Source organism: Brassica oleracea, chromosome C1, assembly GCF_000695525.1.
Source record: "Brassica oleracea var. oleracea cultivar TO1000 chromosome C1, BOL, whole genome shotgun sequence".
NCBI lineage: Eukaryota > Viridiplantae > Streptophyta > Magnoliopsida > Brassicales > Brassicaceae > Brassica > Brassica oleracea.
The window spans coordinates 37,632,230-37,651,820 of record NC_027748.1 but is presented as its reverse complement, the minus strand read 5'-3'; the positions used below and the strand labels follow the sequence as shown (position 1 = coordinate 37,651,820).

Sequence of the window (19,591 nt, the reverse complement as noted above, 5' to 3'; positions counted from 1 at the left end):
GCAAAGTAAAGACAACAAACAAACCAGCTCGAGATTGAATGGAAAAGTCCACCGTGATCAAACAAGACATTTTTTTCTAATTGGAAGGCATCATAAATGTTTAAAGGGCACAATAACTCTTGAGACTAGATAGATCTCTTCCCTTGGTATTTGTGTTGGTCCTGTTGCTGAATTTCACGTAAGCCTCAAAATCAAAAGGCTTATAGAGACGAGGATGTTCATCATCTACTACCTCCTCTGGCGCATTTATGATCAGTCCTTCTCTAGGAGGCGAGAACAGGCAAGCCACATACCGATCTTTCTTTCCGGTTATAACCACTTGGTGAAGGGGAGGAAACACCCCACCATTCAATAGTAGCTGCAAAAATCCATATTATATACAAGTTAATTAATCACATAATTAAAGAATATTAAATGATGAAATTTGAGACTCAAGCAAGGTTATTTTAATTACATGAAGAGAAGCTCCGGCTATAACAAGGAAAGAAGTGTCTTGAGATGGCCTAGATTTGATCCACTCTTCACCATTTTTGGTTTTAATTTCCAAGCCGTCTACTACATCGTTCTGGCAAAGTATGGTGAGGAACTGTCTATCGATATGAGGTTTAAAACCCAGAGTTTCTTCTGTCTTATCGCCAAGGCCTTTGTATTTAAATATTTGAAGGTGGTTCTTTGCTGAGTTAAGATGTTCCTCGATGTATTTCTCGAGCCCGAAACTCTCCATGATCATTGTCCTCACCTTCACATTTAGTTCTATCAAGCTCTCCCCAAATGACTGGACATTCTTGCTGAAGATTTATCGCAAACCGTAATTAGTGCTTCATAATCGATTCTTCTGTTTTGACATTTCTTAATTATTAAAACTAATACAGTATATAATACAAACGGATAAAACAAACTATGATTATGTTAAAAATGATTATGTAAATCTCCATGCGAAATATTTTAATTTCTGATTAAGTACTTGAATGTTAGTTTTTAAAGTTGTTTTTGTTTCCGCTTTTGAGAAGTTCTCATACACTTCAACAAAAATGTTTATCTAAAATCAATTTATGCATATAAAATCAAAGTTCTCATACACTTCAACAAAAACAAATTTCTAGACGTCAAAAAAAAAAAAAAAAAAAAAAACAAATTTCTCATCTCTACGGTACCTTGTTGTATTATTTATAAAACCCCGGGAGTTATATTTTTATTACTAAAACTTTAGATATATATATATATATATATATTTTTTTTAAAAAAAAAAAAAAAATTTTAGACACAATAAAATCTAAAAAAAATTATAACAGTAAGTTTTTATACTCCCTCCGTTTTAAATACTATACAAATCACCATTTACGTTTTTGAAAAAACAACAAAAAACTAAATCTTCAATTAAACAATAAGAAAAATACTAATCTAAGAAACTACTTTTTAAAAAAAAAAAAAAAAAAAAAAACTTTCATGGCCAAAATTTTCTAAGAGACATGAACAGAACTTTATAAGATGGGAACCTGAAGGTGACGTTGCCTTGAGGCCAAAGCTTGTGAATCAAGTCATCGACAACCTCAGGACTATCTACACCGTAGAAGCCCAAACCTTCGTATAAAGGCATAGTCGGAATCGTCAAGTACCCTTCGTAAATGATTTTGTCTGACTTTGTTCTCAGTTTTGTCTCCAGAGGCAAATCAAAAACCTCCTCCGTGGCCTTGAGAATAGCCTTCCTCAGCTCCGCTGAAACTCCATCGAACGTGGCCTCGAAACATCCGTACTCTTCTAGAGCTTTCCGGACTTGAGCTCTCACTGAGTCCCACTCGGGAGTTTCCGGTTTGAGATCTCGATTAGAGAAGTCAATGACTGGGAGAGAAAGAGGAGATTGGCTTTTGGAAGTCGTCATTGTTAATTTAATGAATTAATACTTTATATGTTTGCATTATATATGTGAAGATTTTGAAGAGCACCTTCGTTTAAAACAATACTATTATAGGTTTGTCGCATGAATAACTAAAGTGTCTACTCTACTATCTTAAAATATATAAAAAGACGACCATGTGCGTTTTTTGTAAGCTAATAATGGCTTGGTAATTCTATATTGCAAGAGGAAGTTGACGTGCTGCCTAATCAATGGAGCACGGGTCCTGCTAAAAATAGTTAATTAATAGTGTGTTAGGTACATAACTATATAATAATGGAGAAAGTTAAAATTATGTAAGCCTCAATGATGCGATGTATTTAACAAACAGTGTAAGATTTTTTTGTTATTACAAGCTCAAGAGTCAACATGGCAAACAGCATACCAACTTGGCCAAATACATGGAGAAAATGTATTTTATGTTATCCCTTTCTCGATATCATATCATTGCGACTTACATAAAAGGCAAGGCATATACGGCCCAAAAGGCCCATTTGAACACCCCGACCGAACCTAGTTTAGCTTTAAGCCACTGTTTTGTCTGATTCAGCAAGTCGATTCGATATATAACGCTGGAAGCTGGGAACTGAGATGGTGTACATGACGTCGGTTCCATTCACTTTAGCGAAGAGATTCGTCTCAAGATTCTCAACTACTATACCTCTTTTTAAAGGACTAAAAAAAAGGTTTTTGCCTTTTTAATGGGTTTTTGACACTGTACATTTATGTTTCCCCGGAATATGATAGGTTTGGTATTTCGAGACAGGCTAGAAGAGAGAGGTCAGTGCGGGTGCTGGGGGAGATAATGGAAAGCTTCAAAAGGAGGAGAAACTTGAAAGACTTGCTTGATTATGCACATAGAGTGGATAATCGCTTTGTTTGTTCAGTTCTTGACATGGACGTTGACATAATTGCCAAGATTACGTTTTTCAAGTGGGCTGGTAGATGTGGAAACTTTCAACCTAACCGCTCCACCTACATGGCCTTTCTACATTGCCTCGTAGAAGAGGCTAGGAACCTTGATGATAGTTCTGATGTGACAGAGAGTGTATACATCGCCCAAGAGTTGATAGTCCAATGCACCTGATTAAGAAGTGATGTATTTGTTTGATCAGATGAAGAAGGCAGACGGTGTTTCCCCTACTAAAAACACTTACTCTGTCCTTATAGATGGCTATTGTCAAAGAAATAGTGGACAAGGCTCTGTTGCTTCTTGAGGAGATGGATGAGGGAGGTCTCCCACCTTTTCCTCCAGTGTATTGCAGCTTCGTAAACACTCTTGGAAAGGCAAATGAGCTTTCTAAGGAAGAGAAAGAGAATCACAGAAATGTGATTATCAAACATTTTGGGAAACATGGAAAGCTCAAGGAAGCTGTTGTTGTGGATCTTCTCAAGGACCAAGGAAGTGGTCTTGATGTCAATGCGCTTATGTCAGGAATGGTGAAGAATATCCTTTCTCCATTAAGATTATACCTTTTGAAATTTTGATCATATCTGAAGATGGTGAATGTTTTTTTTTTGTTCATTTATAACCTGTAATGTCCTTGACTTTGGTAATGGCTTCACCAGATGACAAAGGAAGCATGATCAATGAGCATGAGCTAAAAGCTGAGATTGGTGTACAAAGCACTCCTCCTCCAAATCAGACGAGACACCCGCTGGTTCCCCCTAAAATGGTGGTTCATGCTCAAGTTATTAGCAAGCTTGGCTAATTATGTTGTGTTGTACTGTATAATATTATTTTGTTTTAATTATGATGATTATTTTTCTGTGTAATAAAGTAAGTCTATTAATATAATAATTCAGAGGGAATTTTGAAAAATTACTTCAAAAGAAGATTTTATTTTGAAAGCTACACATTATTGAGGATTACTCATTATTCGGTTATAATAGATGATCTGACTTCAACATGTTCACTAGTAAAACAATGATTTGTTCAGATGACCAAACACAACAATCTGAAACCAATTAGCATTGAGATGTTAGAATCTTGTTTTGTGTTTGCCTTTTAGAAATATTTAAATGATAGAATGCTTCTTAACGAATTATTTCAAAGTCATTATCTGCGTAATAAAACCCATAAAATTACTTTAGGCATGGAAAGATATTATAAAATTTTCAAATATTATGACTTTCGACTTATTATAATCAATATCCCTTTTTAATTTCACATTTAAAAAGAAAGTAGCAAGTATATCACAAGAAACCTAACTAACTCCATTAATTAGGCCAGCATTAACGCGGGGTTTGGATGAGTTTCTCACGCGTGGACCTCTCAAATTTTGACAAAATATGGTCTCCAAAATTGCCAGAAAAGAAACGGTGTTGAAGAGTTTTTTGTATTGTTTGCGAATCTCACTGACACGTGGGAACCCGCGATTAATTTTTTTTTTTTTAATTTTCAAATTAGAAAAAAAAAGTAAATAAATAAATAAATAAGAAACTCATTTTCGGTTTTTGGGTTAATCATTCCTTGGGAGGAGGAGCGTGAGTCCGGCGTGGCAAGTAGCCGTTACACACCCAAAAGCCGTTCACATGCTTACGTGGCACGACAGCTATTTTTATTTATTTAAATTATACTAATAGATATAATAAATAAAAAGATATGGTCGTCGTTGAAATTTACGACAGAAAATCCGACCGTTGTTTGAGTTCTATCTTCTTCTTGCCCGAAACAGAACTCACATTCTCAAAAAGCTTCCTTTTTTCTCTCTGTTAGATCAAACACAAAACCTAGAGAGAAACAGTTGATCTTGCTCTTCTCTTCGTGTCGACGATGTTGGGAGATTATGATATAACGGAGGAAGACATGGTAATCGACAAAGCTCAAGGCTACCCTATAGCTTACGCAAAGATCTGTCGCGATTTCGCTGCTTCTCCGTACAGAAATGGACCTCCTTTCACCTTCATGCCCTACATCCTTCAGCAGAATGAGGTAATAATCTGGTCGAATCATATATTCGCCAGATCGAAAGTTTGATCCTTAATACACTTTTGTGTTGTGTTGTTTGTCTTAAAGAGCTCAAGATGCAGAGAAGCAGATCAGATGTTCCCCGTGATTGATCCGAAAGCAAGACCAACTACAAAACCAAAGATCTTCCTAAGTCTACTCTGGAAACAACTCAATCATCTAGGGTAAGCACTCATTGATACACTAATCACGCATAGGCCAAAATATTAGAAAAAAAAATTATATAAAAATATATAGGTTAAAAAAATTATATAAACCATTACTAAATTGTATAACCTTTAAAATCTCAGGACCTGCCATGACACTAACACTAGAATAGTAGATTTTCTGATTCTAATGATTTTGATTTATTTATTTTTTGTAGAAATGCTGGGTTTGATCCAGCTGTAATCCGGATAGATCCATATGGGAACGTTCTCTACTTCCACGCGGATTCAGCTTCTCCTCTCGCTTGGGGTTTTGATCATTGGTTCCCTTGCTCAAGTAACACAACATACATCCTCAGTTTATCTTCTTTAGGGTTCTTGTTTTGTTGTCTGATTGATTTAAAAGCTTTTTGAATTGATTTAGGAGGAGGTTTAACAGTACCAAGTAACCTAAGGATAGTGCAGTGGCAAGCACGCAAGAACAAGAAGGACAAACTCGAGTTCCTCGTACCATGGTGGGATCTTCAAGTCGGCATCTCAGTGAACCAGTTCCTGTCTATCTTCGCCGCTTCGAGTTCTAATTTCAAGAGGAGAGCCTTTTCATTCTTGTTCAAAGAAGGTGAAACCGAGGAGCTCAACGGCTCACAAACAGTTGACTCGCATCGTTTCCCGCAGCATTTTGTTGAATCAAAAGACAAGTTTGGTCTTGCCTCAGCTGCAGTTGTTGTCTCTAGAAGAGAGCCTTATGACCCTTCTTTAGTACTGAGATCACTTGATCACAATCGTCAAACACCTGGTTAGTTAACTGACTAGTACTCTCGGTTTTCGGTTATAGATAGATACGTAGATAGATAGATAAACACTCTTTTATCCAATGTTTAAGAAACCGTAGGTACTAATTAGTTGCTATATAAAGGGTTAATGCTTAGGTGGGCGCCTAGACCGATTTTTTGAAAGTCTTAACCGACTTATTTAATAACCCGATTTTTGGAAAGCCTAAACCAATTTTTATAACACTGCTTTTATATATTGCATATTGAAGCAACTATGTATACTGCAGCGAGGAAGATGGGACTCAAAGAGAATGAGACGCCAGATTTAATGAAGAATCCGTATCAAGCCATTGTTGCTGCTAGGGACTCGCTGAGAAACCGAGAGGAAGCGCAGAGTATGAGAGTTGAGATGAAGAAGCTAGATGAAGAAATGAATGATTTGAAGAGAAAGAACAGTGAAGAGCAGGTTAGTATTCAGGAGCTTGAGAGTGAGCTGATTAAGCGGAGAAGAAGAGCTGAGAAGTGCAGGAAGTTGGCGGAAGCTCAGTGCTCTTATAGGAACACACTTGAGAAGATGATCAGGGATGCCATGCACCAGTAAGAGATTGATTGTCTCTTATATACATATGTTTAGCTCAATGTTTATTTACTTTTAGTTTTGTTTTGTAGGAGTGTTGTGTATAAGGAGCAAGTGAGGCTAAACCAGGCGGCTAGTGGTGCACTGATGGCGAGACTAGAGGCGCAGAAGGCGATTTGTGACGGTTCGGAGAAGGAGCTTCACAAGAAGTTTAAGGAAAGAGAGGAGCTGGAGAATCAAGTGAGGCCTGAGATGGAGAAAGCAAGGAAAAGATCAAGAGTTTTGCTGAATGATGAGGATGAGTTGTTGCTAGAGGATAGAGATAAGAAGCTGTCTTTGTATCTTCCTGGAACAAGTGAAGATACGTCATTACAAAAGGAGTTAAGAGTAGTATACCTTGAAGAAGAACATAAAGCAGTAGCAGCTTCTGAGAAGCATGGGGAAATAGAGGAAGTGGAAGAGGAGCAGAAGACATTAGAAGATGTTGAAGAGAAGCTTGAAGAAGGGAAGAGAGGGAGCAGAAGCTTTAGAGCATTTCATGTATTCAAGGAACCAGAGAATGAGGAAGATGAGGAAAGCAGGAGAGAGCGAGGGAAAGGAAATGTTGAGAAATGGCTCCACGTCTTACTGGAAAGCAACAGCAAAGACAACCTTCAAGGTGAAAGAAGCAATAAGATTGATGAAGTGATTGAGAAACTAGACCACAAGTTCCCTCTACTTGAAAAGGTTAATGAAGAAGAAGAAGATGTGGCTGAGGAGGCAAAGAACAAGGTGGAAACAAGAGGTGAAAGCAGCTCACGTAGAAGCAGAACGAGTTCTGATTTGAAGAACACGCCAGAGAAGAGCGGGAGAGACAAAGTGGTGAAGAGATCAGAGAGTGCTAGAGCTTTCAGAAGGATCCCATCATCTCCTTCGCTCTTCTTCGGAATGAAAAAGGGAAATGACCTCGTCAGGAAGAAGCCTATGGTCTCAGGTCAGGACGATGAGAACGAGTATCTCGTTAAGAACAACTTCATCAAGTCATCTTTCCAAACAATCAAAAGAGCTGTCAAATTCTAGACCCCCACCTCTTCATAATATTGCATTTGTTTCTATCATGTGATCAAATATTGTTTGTGTGTATAAAAAGACTTCCTTATTGTTTGCTCTCCTCCATGTGTAATAATAACAGCTTGTTGTGTTGTTTACATTAAATACCTTGAAGGTGGTGTTCTTTGACAAGCCTTGTCTTTGCAAATAGTTAGTTATCAAAGTCGAGTCTGTTCTTAGATTAGTCAACTTATGCCATGGATAACGACAACAACACAACAACTTATACCTTGAAGGTGTTGTACTTTTTTTCAGTTTCAGGTTTTTGAAAATGTATTTGTTGAAAGTTTATTATCCATGTAATGTGTATAACTTATGCCATGGATAATGACGACGACAAAACACGTTATCTCATGGAGCGGGAGTGTGTGGTAAGGATTGCGAATGGATCGCTAACTGATACAAGGCTTTTGATCACAATAGATGACAGCCAAAACAAGATCATATTGGACCAACAACGAAGTTGGATCAAGTTTGCGTATAAAATTTATGCTGCGATTGATGCAAGTGAGTTAGTTAGCTTCGTGTTATTACTTTTTTCGGTTTCAGGTTTTGAAAATGTATTCGTAGAAAGTTTATAATCCATGTAATGTTAAACCATATTGATATAAATAAAATTTTAGCCGGAAGAAAAAAAAAAGAATAGTAAACTTATGCAACTGTTTTCATATGAACAAACACCAAAACATTAATCAGAAACACGAGCAACAAGTCACACGTGAGTCTTTAACAAAACAAACAATCTCCCAAGAGTTTTCTCTCTACTAATGTCTTAACACAGAAACGATTATTTAAGCAAAAAGGTTCGAGAGACGGAGACAAAAGCTACTCTTGGCCAGATTTGTTGATGAGGGACTTGTGAATGTGAGGAATGACACCACCACCAGCAATCGTTCCTTTGATGAGAGTATCGAGCTCTTCATCACCGCGTATAGCGAGCTGCAAGTGCCTCGGTGTGATACGCTTCACTTTCAGATCCTTGCTCGCGTTACCAGCCAGCTCCAGGACTTCCGCGGTTAGATACTCCAAAATAGCGGCTGTGTAAACCGCTGCGGTTGCGCCAACGCGTCCGTGAGCGGTTGACCTTCCTTTCAATAGTCTATGGACTCTCCCAACTGGAAACTGCAAACAAGGGACAGAGAAACATGTACTTTTTTGTCGTTTTTAAAGACATAAAGATTCAACAGTATCATTAAATATGGATAGTACTTTATTGTCTAACCTTCTACACAGTTCATTTTATCGTCAAAATCTATGGAGAAAAATCTCAGGAAACTAAAACAGAGAGGATAAACTCAACCCCATCTCTAGACTATTATAATCTACATCAGAACCTTACAGATCCGTCACTTATACGGTTCACGCATCCCGAGAGAGAGAGAGAGAGAGAGAGAGAGAAACCTGAAGACCAGCACGAGAAGAGCGAGTAGTGGGTTTCTTCTTGTCTTTGTCCTTGTCGTTGCCGCTGGATTTCCCCATTATCAGCCCTTTCGCTCCTTTTCCTGACATTTTCCCCGCCTAAAAAACAATCACCAGTCTTACATGTAGAGAGAGAGAGAGAGAGAGAGAGAGAGATCCGGAGCAGATAAATTAAAAGACAAGTAGACGGACGCCTTTCTCAAGTTAAGTCAAGTGGATTGATTGACTTTTTTATCTCTGTCTTTCGTAGTCATATTGACATTTTTACCCCTCGGCCCAAGTCTCATCAAAAGCCCATGGCTAATGGATAAAATATAACAAACTGGTCCTTCTATTTAGTTTTAAACAGGAAAGTATCTCTTTTTCTTTGTCTTTTTTAATTTGGCACCGATACTTTAATCCTTTACAAATAGCCTCCTCATCTACTGTTTGCGGTTGACTCGTTGACCTTAAATAGAATAGCATCTATCTAATCTACATTTAATACTTAATCCTTATCTTTTCATAATATTTACAAGAGAGTGCCACTGGTTTGAATGATTATTTGTTTCCTACCTTAAAGGTGTTTGGTTAATTTAAATACAATCGATTACGAGACTCTAATAGCAAAGACACGTGTTGGATTTGTTTCAATTAGTAATTAATTTTATTTTTCAAATATAAACCCCCAATATGGCTACATTACCAATATTGAAAATCAATTTATTAGTAATTATTTGAAAATAAATGAACATTAATTATCTTACCAAAAGTCTCCTAAAAAGTCGACAATCATTTATTAAGGTAAAATATTTTTCTTCGAAAATAACATAATATTCTTTTTTCAAATAAATCCTACCAAATACTATAAATTACTTTATTGGTAAATATTTTAAAATATAATGTAACATTGACAATCACTTATAGTATTTGGTAGGATTTATTTATAAACAGAATGTTACATTATACTTATTCTCGACGATTGGTAATCTTTTCAAATATGATATAAATTAACATTAAAACAAAAAAATATTAAATACTTATTGTATCACTATCATTTCTCTTTCCTAAAAAAATACTTTCAATACAAAACAAAGTTAATAATGATGTAATAAAAAACAAAACAACATTCAAAGCTATATGAGACAATATTTATTGTTTAAGATAATACTAAATTAGTTTGATCAAATCTGCTATAAAATTAGTATGTTCAGATCCATATTAAACAAATACTTAATATTGGTAATTTTTTAAAAAAAATATTAAATCATATTAAAAAAATAAACAATATAAAAACTAAATAGAACACCCGTGCGGAAGCACGGATCAAAATCTAGTCTAAACTATTAAAACAAGAGTACAAATAAAACATAACTCTTGCTTTTTTCTAAAAATTTACAATCTAATGCTACTGAGATAATAATCTTAACTCACAATTAAAGTAAATTAATTTATTATCTAATTCAATATATGCTTAGCCTTCTCCATATGTCTCCTCCATCTCCACTGGATTCTCTACTTTGATTCCAATCCCTTCTTGTGTATACTTAAAGCTCCAAAATTGTAATTTTTTTTTTATTTTACTTCTTTGATTATTACTCATCGACGTATTTCTAATTGGAATTCCAGCTTTTTCTGGATTTCTTCATTAGGTCTTGCTAACTACTTTGATTTTTTTTCCCATGGAGGAGTGGAAACTAGGGTTTCCGTGGACATTTCCCTCAAGATGTCACGTTAAACCAGACCCGTTTGCAGCTATTTGGGTTTGAAGCATTCAATATCTCTCTTGAATCAGATATTCACATCTATTGATTTTTGGGATGGTTCTCTGATATCAACATGTGTGTAGCTTTTATGCTTACTGTAGCCTCTATCTCTCGATGAAAGCATGTTTCTTCGATTCTACAGCCTCGAGTGCGTTTGTTTTTCAATGAGGGATAGTGTTTATCGAGCATGATTGGAGAGTCTCCAAGTATTTTCATGACTGATGGGATAAAAAAAGTAGAGTCAGGTTTATTATTAATCGCTACTGCTTCTGGAGGAAATATAACCAAGCATTTAAAAAAAAAATCTAAAAGTAAATTGATTTATTGTACTTCATCAGCTATCATCAAAACGTTGTACTTTGTGCAGAGTTCTCTAACAATTTTCAAATAACCCTCAGGAGGAATAACAACCTATAACCAAAGCAATACAAAAGCAACATGATTCATCCTCTAAAATGGTTATTGCTAGAAAAAGAAGGAACTTACTCCAGCTTCTCCTTGAACAGGCTTGAAAAGGAATCCAGCTATTTTATCTCCCTTCTCTACAATTACATAACAATAACATTAGTCCAAGCATTAACATCAGTCCCAACCGCGAGTAGCATCACCAAAATCTTCTCATACCTTTAAAGATCTTCTCAAATGATTGTGTCATCAAAATCAACTTTTAAGATTCCCAAGCAACAATGGTCCAAACCCGCGAGTAGCATCGTTGTCACAGCTCATGGAGATAACTGCTAGCGTACGACCATGAAAGCAACCACAACAAGAGACAATATAGCCCGTAAGAAAACAAAATTCAATATATTTGGTGCAAACAAGAATCATTCTTATCAGACAAAACCTAAATATTGTATACCTCATCTTTGAGAATGTTTTTCTTCTCGTGACCCCATTTTCTTGCAATTTTCAAAGCGGTTTCTACACCTTCAGCGCCGGTGTTCATAGGAAGCACCATCACATGCGTGTTCCATGCTCAGCATAAGTTCAGCCTCAGGCGACAAGTTGGTAATCCCAATACTTTGTGCTATAACCTCAGTAATTTCCTTAGGTACAATGCTTTCTTCTCTCTTTTCCAGCCACCCGTTATCTTCAGTTCTATTTAACTACAAAAGACTATGAATTCATTTTTGGAGTTTTAATTTTGGAATATCCCAATACAAAAGAGTATGAATTCTGGTAAATTTTTCATTTTTGAATGTATATATGTTGAATTCTTTGTAATCTACAGTTTTTGTTTTTTGTTTTAATAAAAACTGATGAAATTTATAAAAGAAATATTAAATGCAATTTATAAAAATGTATGTTTAGTTTTTTTTAAAGATATTACTCTCATTACTTCAAAACTTTTTTTTTACACATTTAACATTTAAACAAAAAAAAAGTTTTTACACCAAATGTTGCAAAATATATTGAATATTTAGATAATATATTAACAATTTTGTTATATAAACTCAATTGTTGAGACATAAAAATGAATCGACACCCGCGCGGATCAAAGTTTAGTTTTAACATTAAGCCCATACCACCACCAGCTACTACAATTAGTTTTTATAAATGCCTATTTCATCAAAATCTCATTAGATACTTTAGTACTTGGTTGAGTTTTGGTCGTTGATTCCTGATGTTCGACTCTTCATCTGTCTCAAGCTTTCTCCTCAAATCCTTCAAGTCATCATCACCGATGTTACCATTCATCTTCTTGTTCAATGCGTACGCTTCTCCCATCTTCCTCTTGCACTCCTTGCTTGCTGCATCATGCATAACCACTGCCACCAACAAAGTCACAATTATTTGCAAAAGACTTTCCTTTCCCTAAATATAAATACACTGTGTATTGATTCTAGTTTCACAATTTTTTTAAGCTAGAGTCACAGTTATATTCACATCTTTCTAAGAGTATATGTACATAGAGAAGGGAATATTAACTTGGCTTTGGGTAGTCCTTCCCAACTATGCACTTAGCTTTAGTTTGAACGCTCAACGGCGCTGTCCATGGCTCATAAATATACTGCTTTGGCATATCTGAATCAGACTCACTTATTAGCCAGTTAATGCATAAAATGGTTAACAAACTTACAAGGGTAACGGAACTAACTTTAGTTACCTTTCAGGACCGGGAGAAAATGCCTAATGTACTTGCCATCAGGATCATACTTCTTTCCAAAAGATACAGGTGAGTATATGCGATTGTACTGAAAACCACCACCAGAGAAACATCGTCTTAGAATGTGAAGCATGAGTAATGAAACTATGGAAACAAAAGGAGGAGGCAATGCCTGGTAAAAGAAGGAGGAACATGATAACCACATCCAGTTCCCATTATTAATTGCCCAGTCTGAATCAATCAAAAGCCTCTCGAACACATCACGCCCTTGTTCCCAGTGTATGAACTAACACCAGAAACATCGTTATGCATGTCAGTGAGATTTTCTAAGGAAAGGAGAACCAATAACAGTAGAGGCAGCAGCATTACCAGATCCCCACGAGTTAGGAAACAGGCTACAGAGTGACGCGCTAGATGGTGCATCCAACCCCATTTCAGAAGCTATAAATTCCAGTGACAGAACGGTTCAAACAAGGAAAGCTCAAAGAATTCACTTAAGACTAAAATCAAACCTGAACCATGATGGCATCAATCCAAGGGTACCCTGTCTTACCATCCCTCCAAGCAGCCAACATATCATGATCCTCTTTCCATGGAATCTACGTTACATGTGGAACAAAAGTGGTCCAAAAAGCATTAAAATAACCTAAGCTGAAGGAGCTTGATAAGAAAATACTCAAGTTGTTATCTAGTACCTGTTTGCAGATTGGGTTTCCCTTCATTTTGTCAAAGTTACGAGTTCCAAACGCAGTGGTATAGAAAAATTCTCGCCACAACAACTAAAGAGACAAAAAGGAAGAGAGATATAAACTTTCCTTAGTCAGGCAGCATAAGAAACTGTTAATCAATGACTGACCTGTCCAAGGAGAGAAACTGGCGGCGATGTATGCTTTTTCACATCCTTATAAACACGTTGAAGGCATTGATAAAAGTACCTCGAAGACAGACATCCAAACTTCTCCAAGGTCAGGTAATAGACAGCAAAAATAAGTAAACAAACTATCTCAATAACTCACTTTCAAATAAGGTGACAAAACAGTAGTTGCGGGCTTCAAGAATGCAGATGGATCCCCCTTTGGTTTCTCAAAGTTAGCCACCCATGCCTACACTTAAAAAATCCATAAAGCTTACAGCCCTATTGACACTGATAAAAAGATCTATAAATGTGTAAGCATCAGTTCGAGGATCTCTGAAGGGAAAGCTTCCAAGTCCTTGACCATACCTTATCACTGATTGAATTATTCAATCGTTTCAAGGCCTCTGATTCACCACCTCTAAAAGGCGTCCATTCATCCTACAGACATTTTCCACAAGCATAAGTTTCTCCGACAGAAACATTCTTAACTACTCTAAGAAACAAGATCATCTCTTAACTTGTTCATCCTCTCTGTATCCAAGCTCCTCAAGTGTTGGAACTTCCGAAACTCCAATACTCCCAACATCTCCAATCGGTGGAAGTGAAGAATAAGACATCAAAAGTTCAGATTCAGCACAAGAAGGCTCCCCGGCGATCTTCAGAAACGACTGATAACTCAAAGGTGCCTTCCCACCATTCTTACTCGCAAGAAAACACAGAATCTTCACAGTTCCATAAAAAAAAAAATCTAAAACAAGGGCAAAAGAACTTACTTTCTGTATAATATCAGTGGGATTGAAAAGAGTATGGCTCACTGGAGAGAAAACCTCAACACCAACCGAAGAAGCATACTCCTACAGAGACGAACATTACTTGAATTAGCTAAAAGCAAGATCAAAACTTTTTAAGGCGTAATGTTATTACCTTGACTTTAAAGTCTAGAGCTTGATAATACGGATCAGTATCATACTCAAAGCAAAGCCTCTTCACCTTCCACTATCATTCATAAACCCATTTTTCAGATTATCTCTACTCCCTCAATTTCACAAAGTTTTGAACTTTCTCTACATTACCTCTTGCAAGCAACGAACCAGGACCTCACCGGGTTCGCCTCTCAGAACCAGCAACCGAGAACCGAGTTTCTTCAAACCGGAATCGAGATCCTTGAGGCTCTCAAGCAAGAACCGGATCCGGTTTACTCCCGCGCGCGACGAACCGGGAGAGAACGCAGATGGGTCCGGCTCCATGTAACGCGGGTCGATCACGAAAACCGGGTACATAGATCCGGAGGAGGCCTTTGAGGCGTGTTCGAGAGCCGGGTTGTCGTGGACACGGAGACCTTTACGGAACCAAATCAGGGAATTGGATCCGGTGGCCATGGATGTTACGGGGTTGAGACGGTGACTTGACGGTGAACAGACGGAGGAGGATAATCGTCGCATGAAATTTGTCGGATAATTCTGGGAAGATTTTCGCGCCTTTGGGAAGGTGGTTAACTCAACGTGCGGTTGATTTACGCTCCTTCGACTGTGTGTGTGACTAATATGCGCGCCAATCGGCGTAGGATAAAGGAAGCGTGTAGGTTATTCTTAACGGTTGTATTCGTTCCACGTCATCGCTATTGAGGAGTTTCATTTCAGTGGTGTGTTCAATTTTCCATCATTTAAGACCATCTCCGACCTTTAGAAATCATATAAAGTTCTAAAAAAAATAATCCTCCGGATAAAATGTTTTAAATTTTTCTATATGTTTAACGTGTTGGGATTTATTAAATCTATGTCCAGTTTTATATTGTTTGATTAGTACGATATTGTCAACTTTGGACCTAAGAGGTTGACCCGCATGGATTTACTTTTTGACTCATTCCCAAAAGGTCTCGTACTATTAGAGTTGGACATCTCTTTATATATTAGACTCTCTTTGTCTAATTCTTCAATGTGGGACTTAGTTTATTTATATCACACAAGGTACTTTTTTATACTTTTAAAAAACATTAAATGAAAATATTTGAATTGATTAAATTTCATTTGTGAAAAGTTATTGGAAAGTGTATAATAAAGTAAAAGAAAAATTAAATTATAAACATTTATTGAATTCTTAATAAATGTGAATACTTTAGAAAATCTTATTTATGGAGCATTCATATTCTAATTATGTAATTAAATTTGATATTTTTTTAAATCATTAAAATGTTAATTGCATGAGAAAAAAGTTTAGAAATGGTTCAAAAACAAGAGTTTTTAAAACTTTTTTTCACTCACTCTCTTTTAATTTCTTTTTTTTAATTTCTTTAATTTTAATAGGAGAATTCTGAATGAAAACATCCATTGGAGATGGTTTAAGTCGCTCAATAAATTGGAACTTACTACTAACCTAAACCTAATGCATTGATGATTACCACGAACCAGACACACCTCTTTATTTATAGACTTATCTCTGAAAAAATTCAATCTCATTAGTATATTATAAAACCTAAAGTTTAGGTAGATTTTTTTTTTGATAAACCATATCGGTTGATCCGGTCGGTTTTGGAAGGAACACACTCAGTGCTACAGAATAGACTGGCTACTACACTGCTAGTGCTGTTCTGGTTGCTCAGCCTAAGGGCCGGAAGAGGAAACTTGCCAAGAGTGGTGACAGGGAATCTTCGCAGCAAGGAGGATCGAGCCTAGCGTCGGGACTTCGCGGAAAGGTTTGTCGCTCACTTGATTTCTCGATCGTTTCCTGTACATTCTCTCTCGGAATTAGTTTTAACTTTTTTTTTTCTTGTTCGCAGTTCATGTCGTTGATCGATGGGATGATCAGCGAGTGCGGTTCTGAGACCAGTCGTCTTGCCGGGGAGTTTCTGGAGCTTCAGGGTAGATGGTCTGAAACCAAGGTCGCGATAAGGGAGCTCGAGAGGATCCTCATTCCGCGAAAGTGTCGAAACCGACGTCGCGATAAGGGAGCTCGAGAGGGACCTCGGGAAGACGGCGAGTTCCTTTCTTAAGGAGAAGAAGGCCAGGAAGGCCAGATCTTCGGAGGTGCGTCGGCTCCAGCGTCAGATTGAGGTCGACGCGGGATTAGCGAGCCGCGGGATCCAAGAGGCCACAGATGCTCTTCGCTCAGAGTTTCAGGCTCGCTTGGCGAAGATTTTCTGCTTCTCTGGGTTCCCTTGGGTTAGATCTCTTGCGAGAGATTTGTTTTTTTTATGTTTTTATGTTTTGGCCTTAAATGACCTTATTTCATGTTTCGGGACTGGCCGTGTGTGGCTTTGAATCCATGCCGTTCTGCGGTTTATTATGATGAAATAATCAAGTGGTACTTTTTTTATGAGTTAGTGTATAGTGGGGAAGGAAAGTGATGAGTTGTCGTCTCATATCCTTCTTCGATTGTGAAATGTTTCATTCGAGATCTGTTTCGAGAGTTCCTCCGCGAGATTTAGGATTCGCGGGATACCTGAAAATGTCGAATATAAACATAGAGGCATGGTTTTGGGATCTCGTATCTTTTTGATATCATGCCTTGAGATGTTAGAGACCAGTGCGTTGGGTTTAGGGCAAGACCTAGGTTTACTTTCGGTTTTAAGATTTATGCGGTGACTAGTCGGTTATCGATTTATCTGTCGCGATTTTAACCTGATTTGTACCGATTTAAAGTCCGCGATAGGTTCTTAGCTTACATGACTTGTTTGATATGAATCGAGCATCTCTCCGGAGATAATTTTTAAGCCAACCGAAAGTGCTGGACCAAAATTTCGGATTTCTTTTATAGCGCTATTATCCTTGTGTCGGATGTACAACAGTCATCTTTGCGAGATGACTATGTCTGTTTAGGACGTTCGTGAGTTCGATGTCATCATCATCGGACCTGGCGACAGATGTCGCCGTTTTGAGTTTTTTGCACAAAATATGTGTTAAAGTGTACTTGTACATGAACTTTTTTTTTTCGACGGAGGTTCTGTTTTTCGTTGTTTGGAAGAAATATCTTTTGAGGCATCTCTTGCGACGTCTCGCGATGCTAAAGGTTGCTTCTTCCTAACGGCTGAGTGATTTGCGAGTAAATAATTCGCTTGGTTAAGATGAGTCGGAAACATCGGGGGTGTGGTCAGATGTTTTTGAATTTGAGAGTATACTAGTATACATATCCCCTCCCCCCTTTTTAATGAGGGGGGACAGCTGAATTTGTCTTTTGAAAAATTGCCTACGTACTCCTTATGGAGATCAAGCCATCTCGTAGTTCGGTGATTGCGAGTTGGTTTGTTTAGTGATAGTATTTTGTGAGATGCATCGCGTTCCAGGTCCTAGGAATTTTTACGCCTTGCATGTTGGCTATCTCGTAGGAGCCTGGTCGGACGACCTTTTCGATTTCATAGGGTCCTTTCCAGTTTGCTCCAAGTTTTCCCGCGTTTCGTCCGGCGGTGTTTTGGAAGATTTTGCGAAGGACCAGATCTCCTTGTTGGTAATTTTGGATTCGGATGAGCGCTCGATCTCGGCGCTCGTTAATGAGATCGAGGTCATCCAAGAGCATGGCATCGTTGAGTTCCTCCCATTCGGGTAGTAACCTTCTTCGAACACCGGGGAACCCAATTCCGCGGGAATCATGCATTCCGCGCCGTTCACTAGAGCGAAAGGAGTTTCTCCCGTTGCTCGCCTTGGTGTGGTACGGTGAGACCAGAGGACTCCCTCGAGTTCGTCGGCCCACCTGCCTTTTTTGGCCTCTAGGCGTTTCTTCAGTCCGTCTAGAATGGTTTTGTTGATTGTTTCAACTTGTCCGTTGCACTGCGGATATTTGGGAGTTGACCTGTTGAGTCGTATCTTCCATTTTTCGCAGAATGCCTCAAACCAGTTGGAGATAAACTGAGACCCGTTATCGGTTACGATCTCGTAAGGAACTCCATGCCTACAGATGATGTTTTTCCATATGAAATTTTCGACTTGGACATCTTTTATACTTGCGTATGAGTCTGCCTCTACCCATTTTGAGAAAAAATCGGTGAGGACAAGAGGTCCGACAATATCCATGGCCCAGCGCATAAAGGGGTAAGGCGATGTGATGGAGGAAAGAACTTTGGCCGGTTGTCGGATGGTTGGAGCATGCCTTCGGCATTTTTCGCATTTTCGGGCGAACTTCTCGCAATCTCCGATCATCGTTGGTCAGTAGTATCCATGGCGTTTGATTTTCACAGATAGCGATCTTCCACCGGAATGGTTGCTGCTGGAACCGAAATGTACTTCCTCCATTACTTTTCTTGCTTTTTCTTCTTCAAGACACGTCATAAGTGGTCCAGAGAATTTCCATTTGTAAATTTCGCCGTCCACTGTTACGTAGGGCGCGGCCTATGTTCGGACTTTGCGGGCTGCCCATTGTTCGGAGGGCAGTTGCCCGTCGATAATATAGTCTTGAATTGTCTGAAGCCATGGGGTATCGCAGCCGTAATCAGATTGCTCCGATTGCGGGTGTATCGTAACTTATTCTTCCTCGTCATCTTGACCTTCTATGAGGTTGACGACGATTGGTGGTCCGATGCTCGGATGCTCGATGAACTTGACTGGAATTACCCTTTTAAGTCCTGGGTCGGAACTTGATGCTAGGGCCGCGAGGACGTCGGCCTGGACGTTCTCGGAACGGGGGATTTGCGTAAGGGAAAAATTGTCAAAGTCTTGAGCTAGACTTTGGACCAGTTTGAGGTACGCGTCCATCCGTTCGTCTCTGGCTTCATACTCTCTGCTGAATTGACTGGCCACTAACTGGGAGTCGCAGTAAGCGTGGAGGTTATGTATCTTTAAGCCGTGAGCCAAACGTAGCCCTGCGATGAGTGCTTCGTTTTCGGCCTCGTTGTTCGAGGTGTGGATTTCCAGCCTAAACGATTGCTCCAAGATCTCGCTCGTTGGAGATGTGAGACGGATTCCGATACCCGATCCCTGCTTGGATGAGGATCCGTCGACGTGGAGAAGCCAGGTAGAATTTGGTTCCTCGTTGGTTATGGTCCCGTTGGTAGTTCGACCAAGAAGTCTGCGAGAACTTGTGATTTT

General features: G+C 38.4%; 5 protein-coding genes across 6 annotated transcripts; 2 read left to right on the top strand and 3 right to left on the bottom strand.

Moving 5' to 3' along the window:
• Positions 1-1,893, bottom strand: LOC106300075 (probable 2-oxoglutarate-dependent dioxygenase AOP1). The gene is made up of 3 exons (XM_013736141.1): positions 1,497-1,893; positions 455-788; positions 1-358 (listed from the first exon to the last, which is right to left on the bottom strand). Exons 1-3 carry the CDS (start codon positions 1,877-1,879, stop codon positions 101-103), a joined length of 975 nt encoding a protein of 324 aa, XP_013591595.1. The 5' UTR covers positions 1,880-1,893; the 3' UTR covers positions 1-100.
• A 1,156-nt stretch (positions 1,894-3,049) lies between these two features.
• On the top strand, positions 3,050-3,382 carry LOC106339206 (pentatricopeptide repeat-containing protein At3g16010-like). Its single transcript, XM_013778002.1, has one exon. It carries the CDS (start codon positions 3,065-3,067, stop codon positions 3,380-3,382), a length of 318 nt encoding a protein of 105 aa, XP_013633456.1. The 5' UTR covers positions 3,050-3,064.
• A 1,140-nt stretch (positions 3,383-4,522) lies between these two features.
• Positions 4,523-7,507, top strand: LOC106325792 (trichohyalin-like). Of its 2 annotated transcripts, none has more exons than XM_013763850.1 (6): positions 4,523-4,829; positions 4,914-5,029; positions 5,230-5,348; positions 5,436-5,807; positions 6,072-6,381; positions 6,454-7,507. In XM_013763850.1, exons 1-6 carry the CDS (start codon positions 4,671-4,673, stop codon positions 7,418-7,420), a joined length of 2,043 nt encoding a protein of 680 aa, XP_013619304.1. In that variant the 5' UTR covers positions 4,523-4,670; the 3' UTR covers positions 7,421-7,507. The 2 variants fall into 2 exon arrangements, with proteins under 2 accessions (XP_013619304.1, XP_013619295.1); XM_013763841.1 differs by having other exon boundaries at positions 6,054-6,381.
• A 577-nt stretch (positions 7,508-8,084) lies between these two features.
• On the bottom strand, positions 8,085-9,075 carry LOC106342340 (probable histone H2A variant 3). The gene is made up of 2 exons (XM_013781250.1): positions 8,852-9,075; positions 8,085-8,572 (listed from the first exon to the last, which is right to left on the bottom strand). The coding sequence occupies exons 1-2, from the start codon at positions 8,957-8,959 to the stop codon at positions 8,276-8,278; spliced, it is 405 nt and encodes a 134-aa protein (XP_013636704.1). The 5' UTR covers positions 8,960-9,075; the 3' UTR covers positions 8,085-8,275.
• Positions 9,076-12,039: 2,964 nt separating this feature from the next.
• Positions 12,040-15,145, bottom strand: LOC106342426 ((6-4)DNA photolyase). The gene is made up of 14 exons (XM_013781357.1): positions 14,651-15,145; positions 14,502-14,573; positions 14,351-14,431; positions 14,096-14,275; positions 13,944-14,015; positions 13,738-13,824; positions 13,578-13,676; positions 13,417-13,500; positions 13,234-13,320; positions 13,091-13,162; positions 12,894-13,007; positions 12,722-12,809; positions 12,544-12,639; positions 12,040-12,383 (listed from the first exon to the last, which is right to left on the bottom strand). Exons 1-14 carry the CDS (start codon positions 15,017-15,019, stop codon positions 12,184-12,186), a joined length of 1,701 nt encoding a protein of 566 aa, XP_013636811.1. The 5' UTR covers positions 15,020-15,145; the 3' UTR covers positions 12,040-12,183.
• Between the last annotated feature and the right edge of the window lie 4,446 nt (positions 15,146-19,591).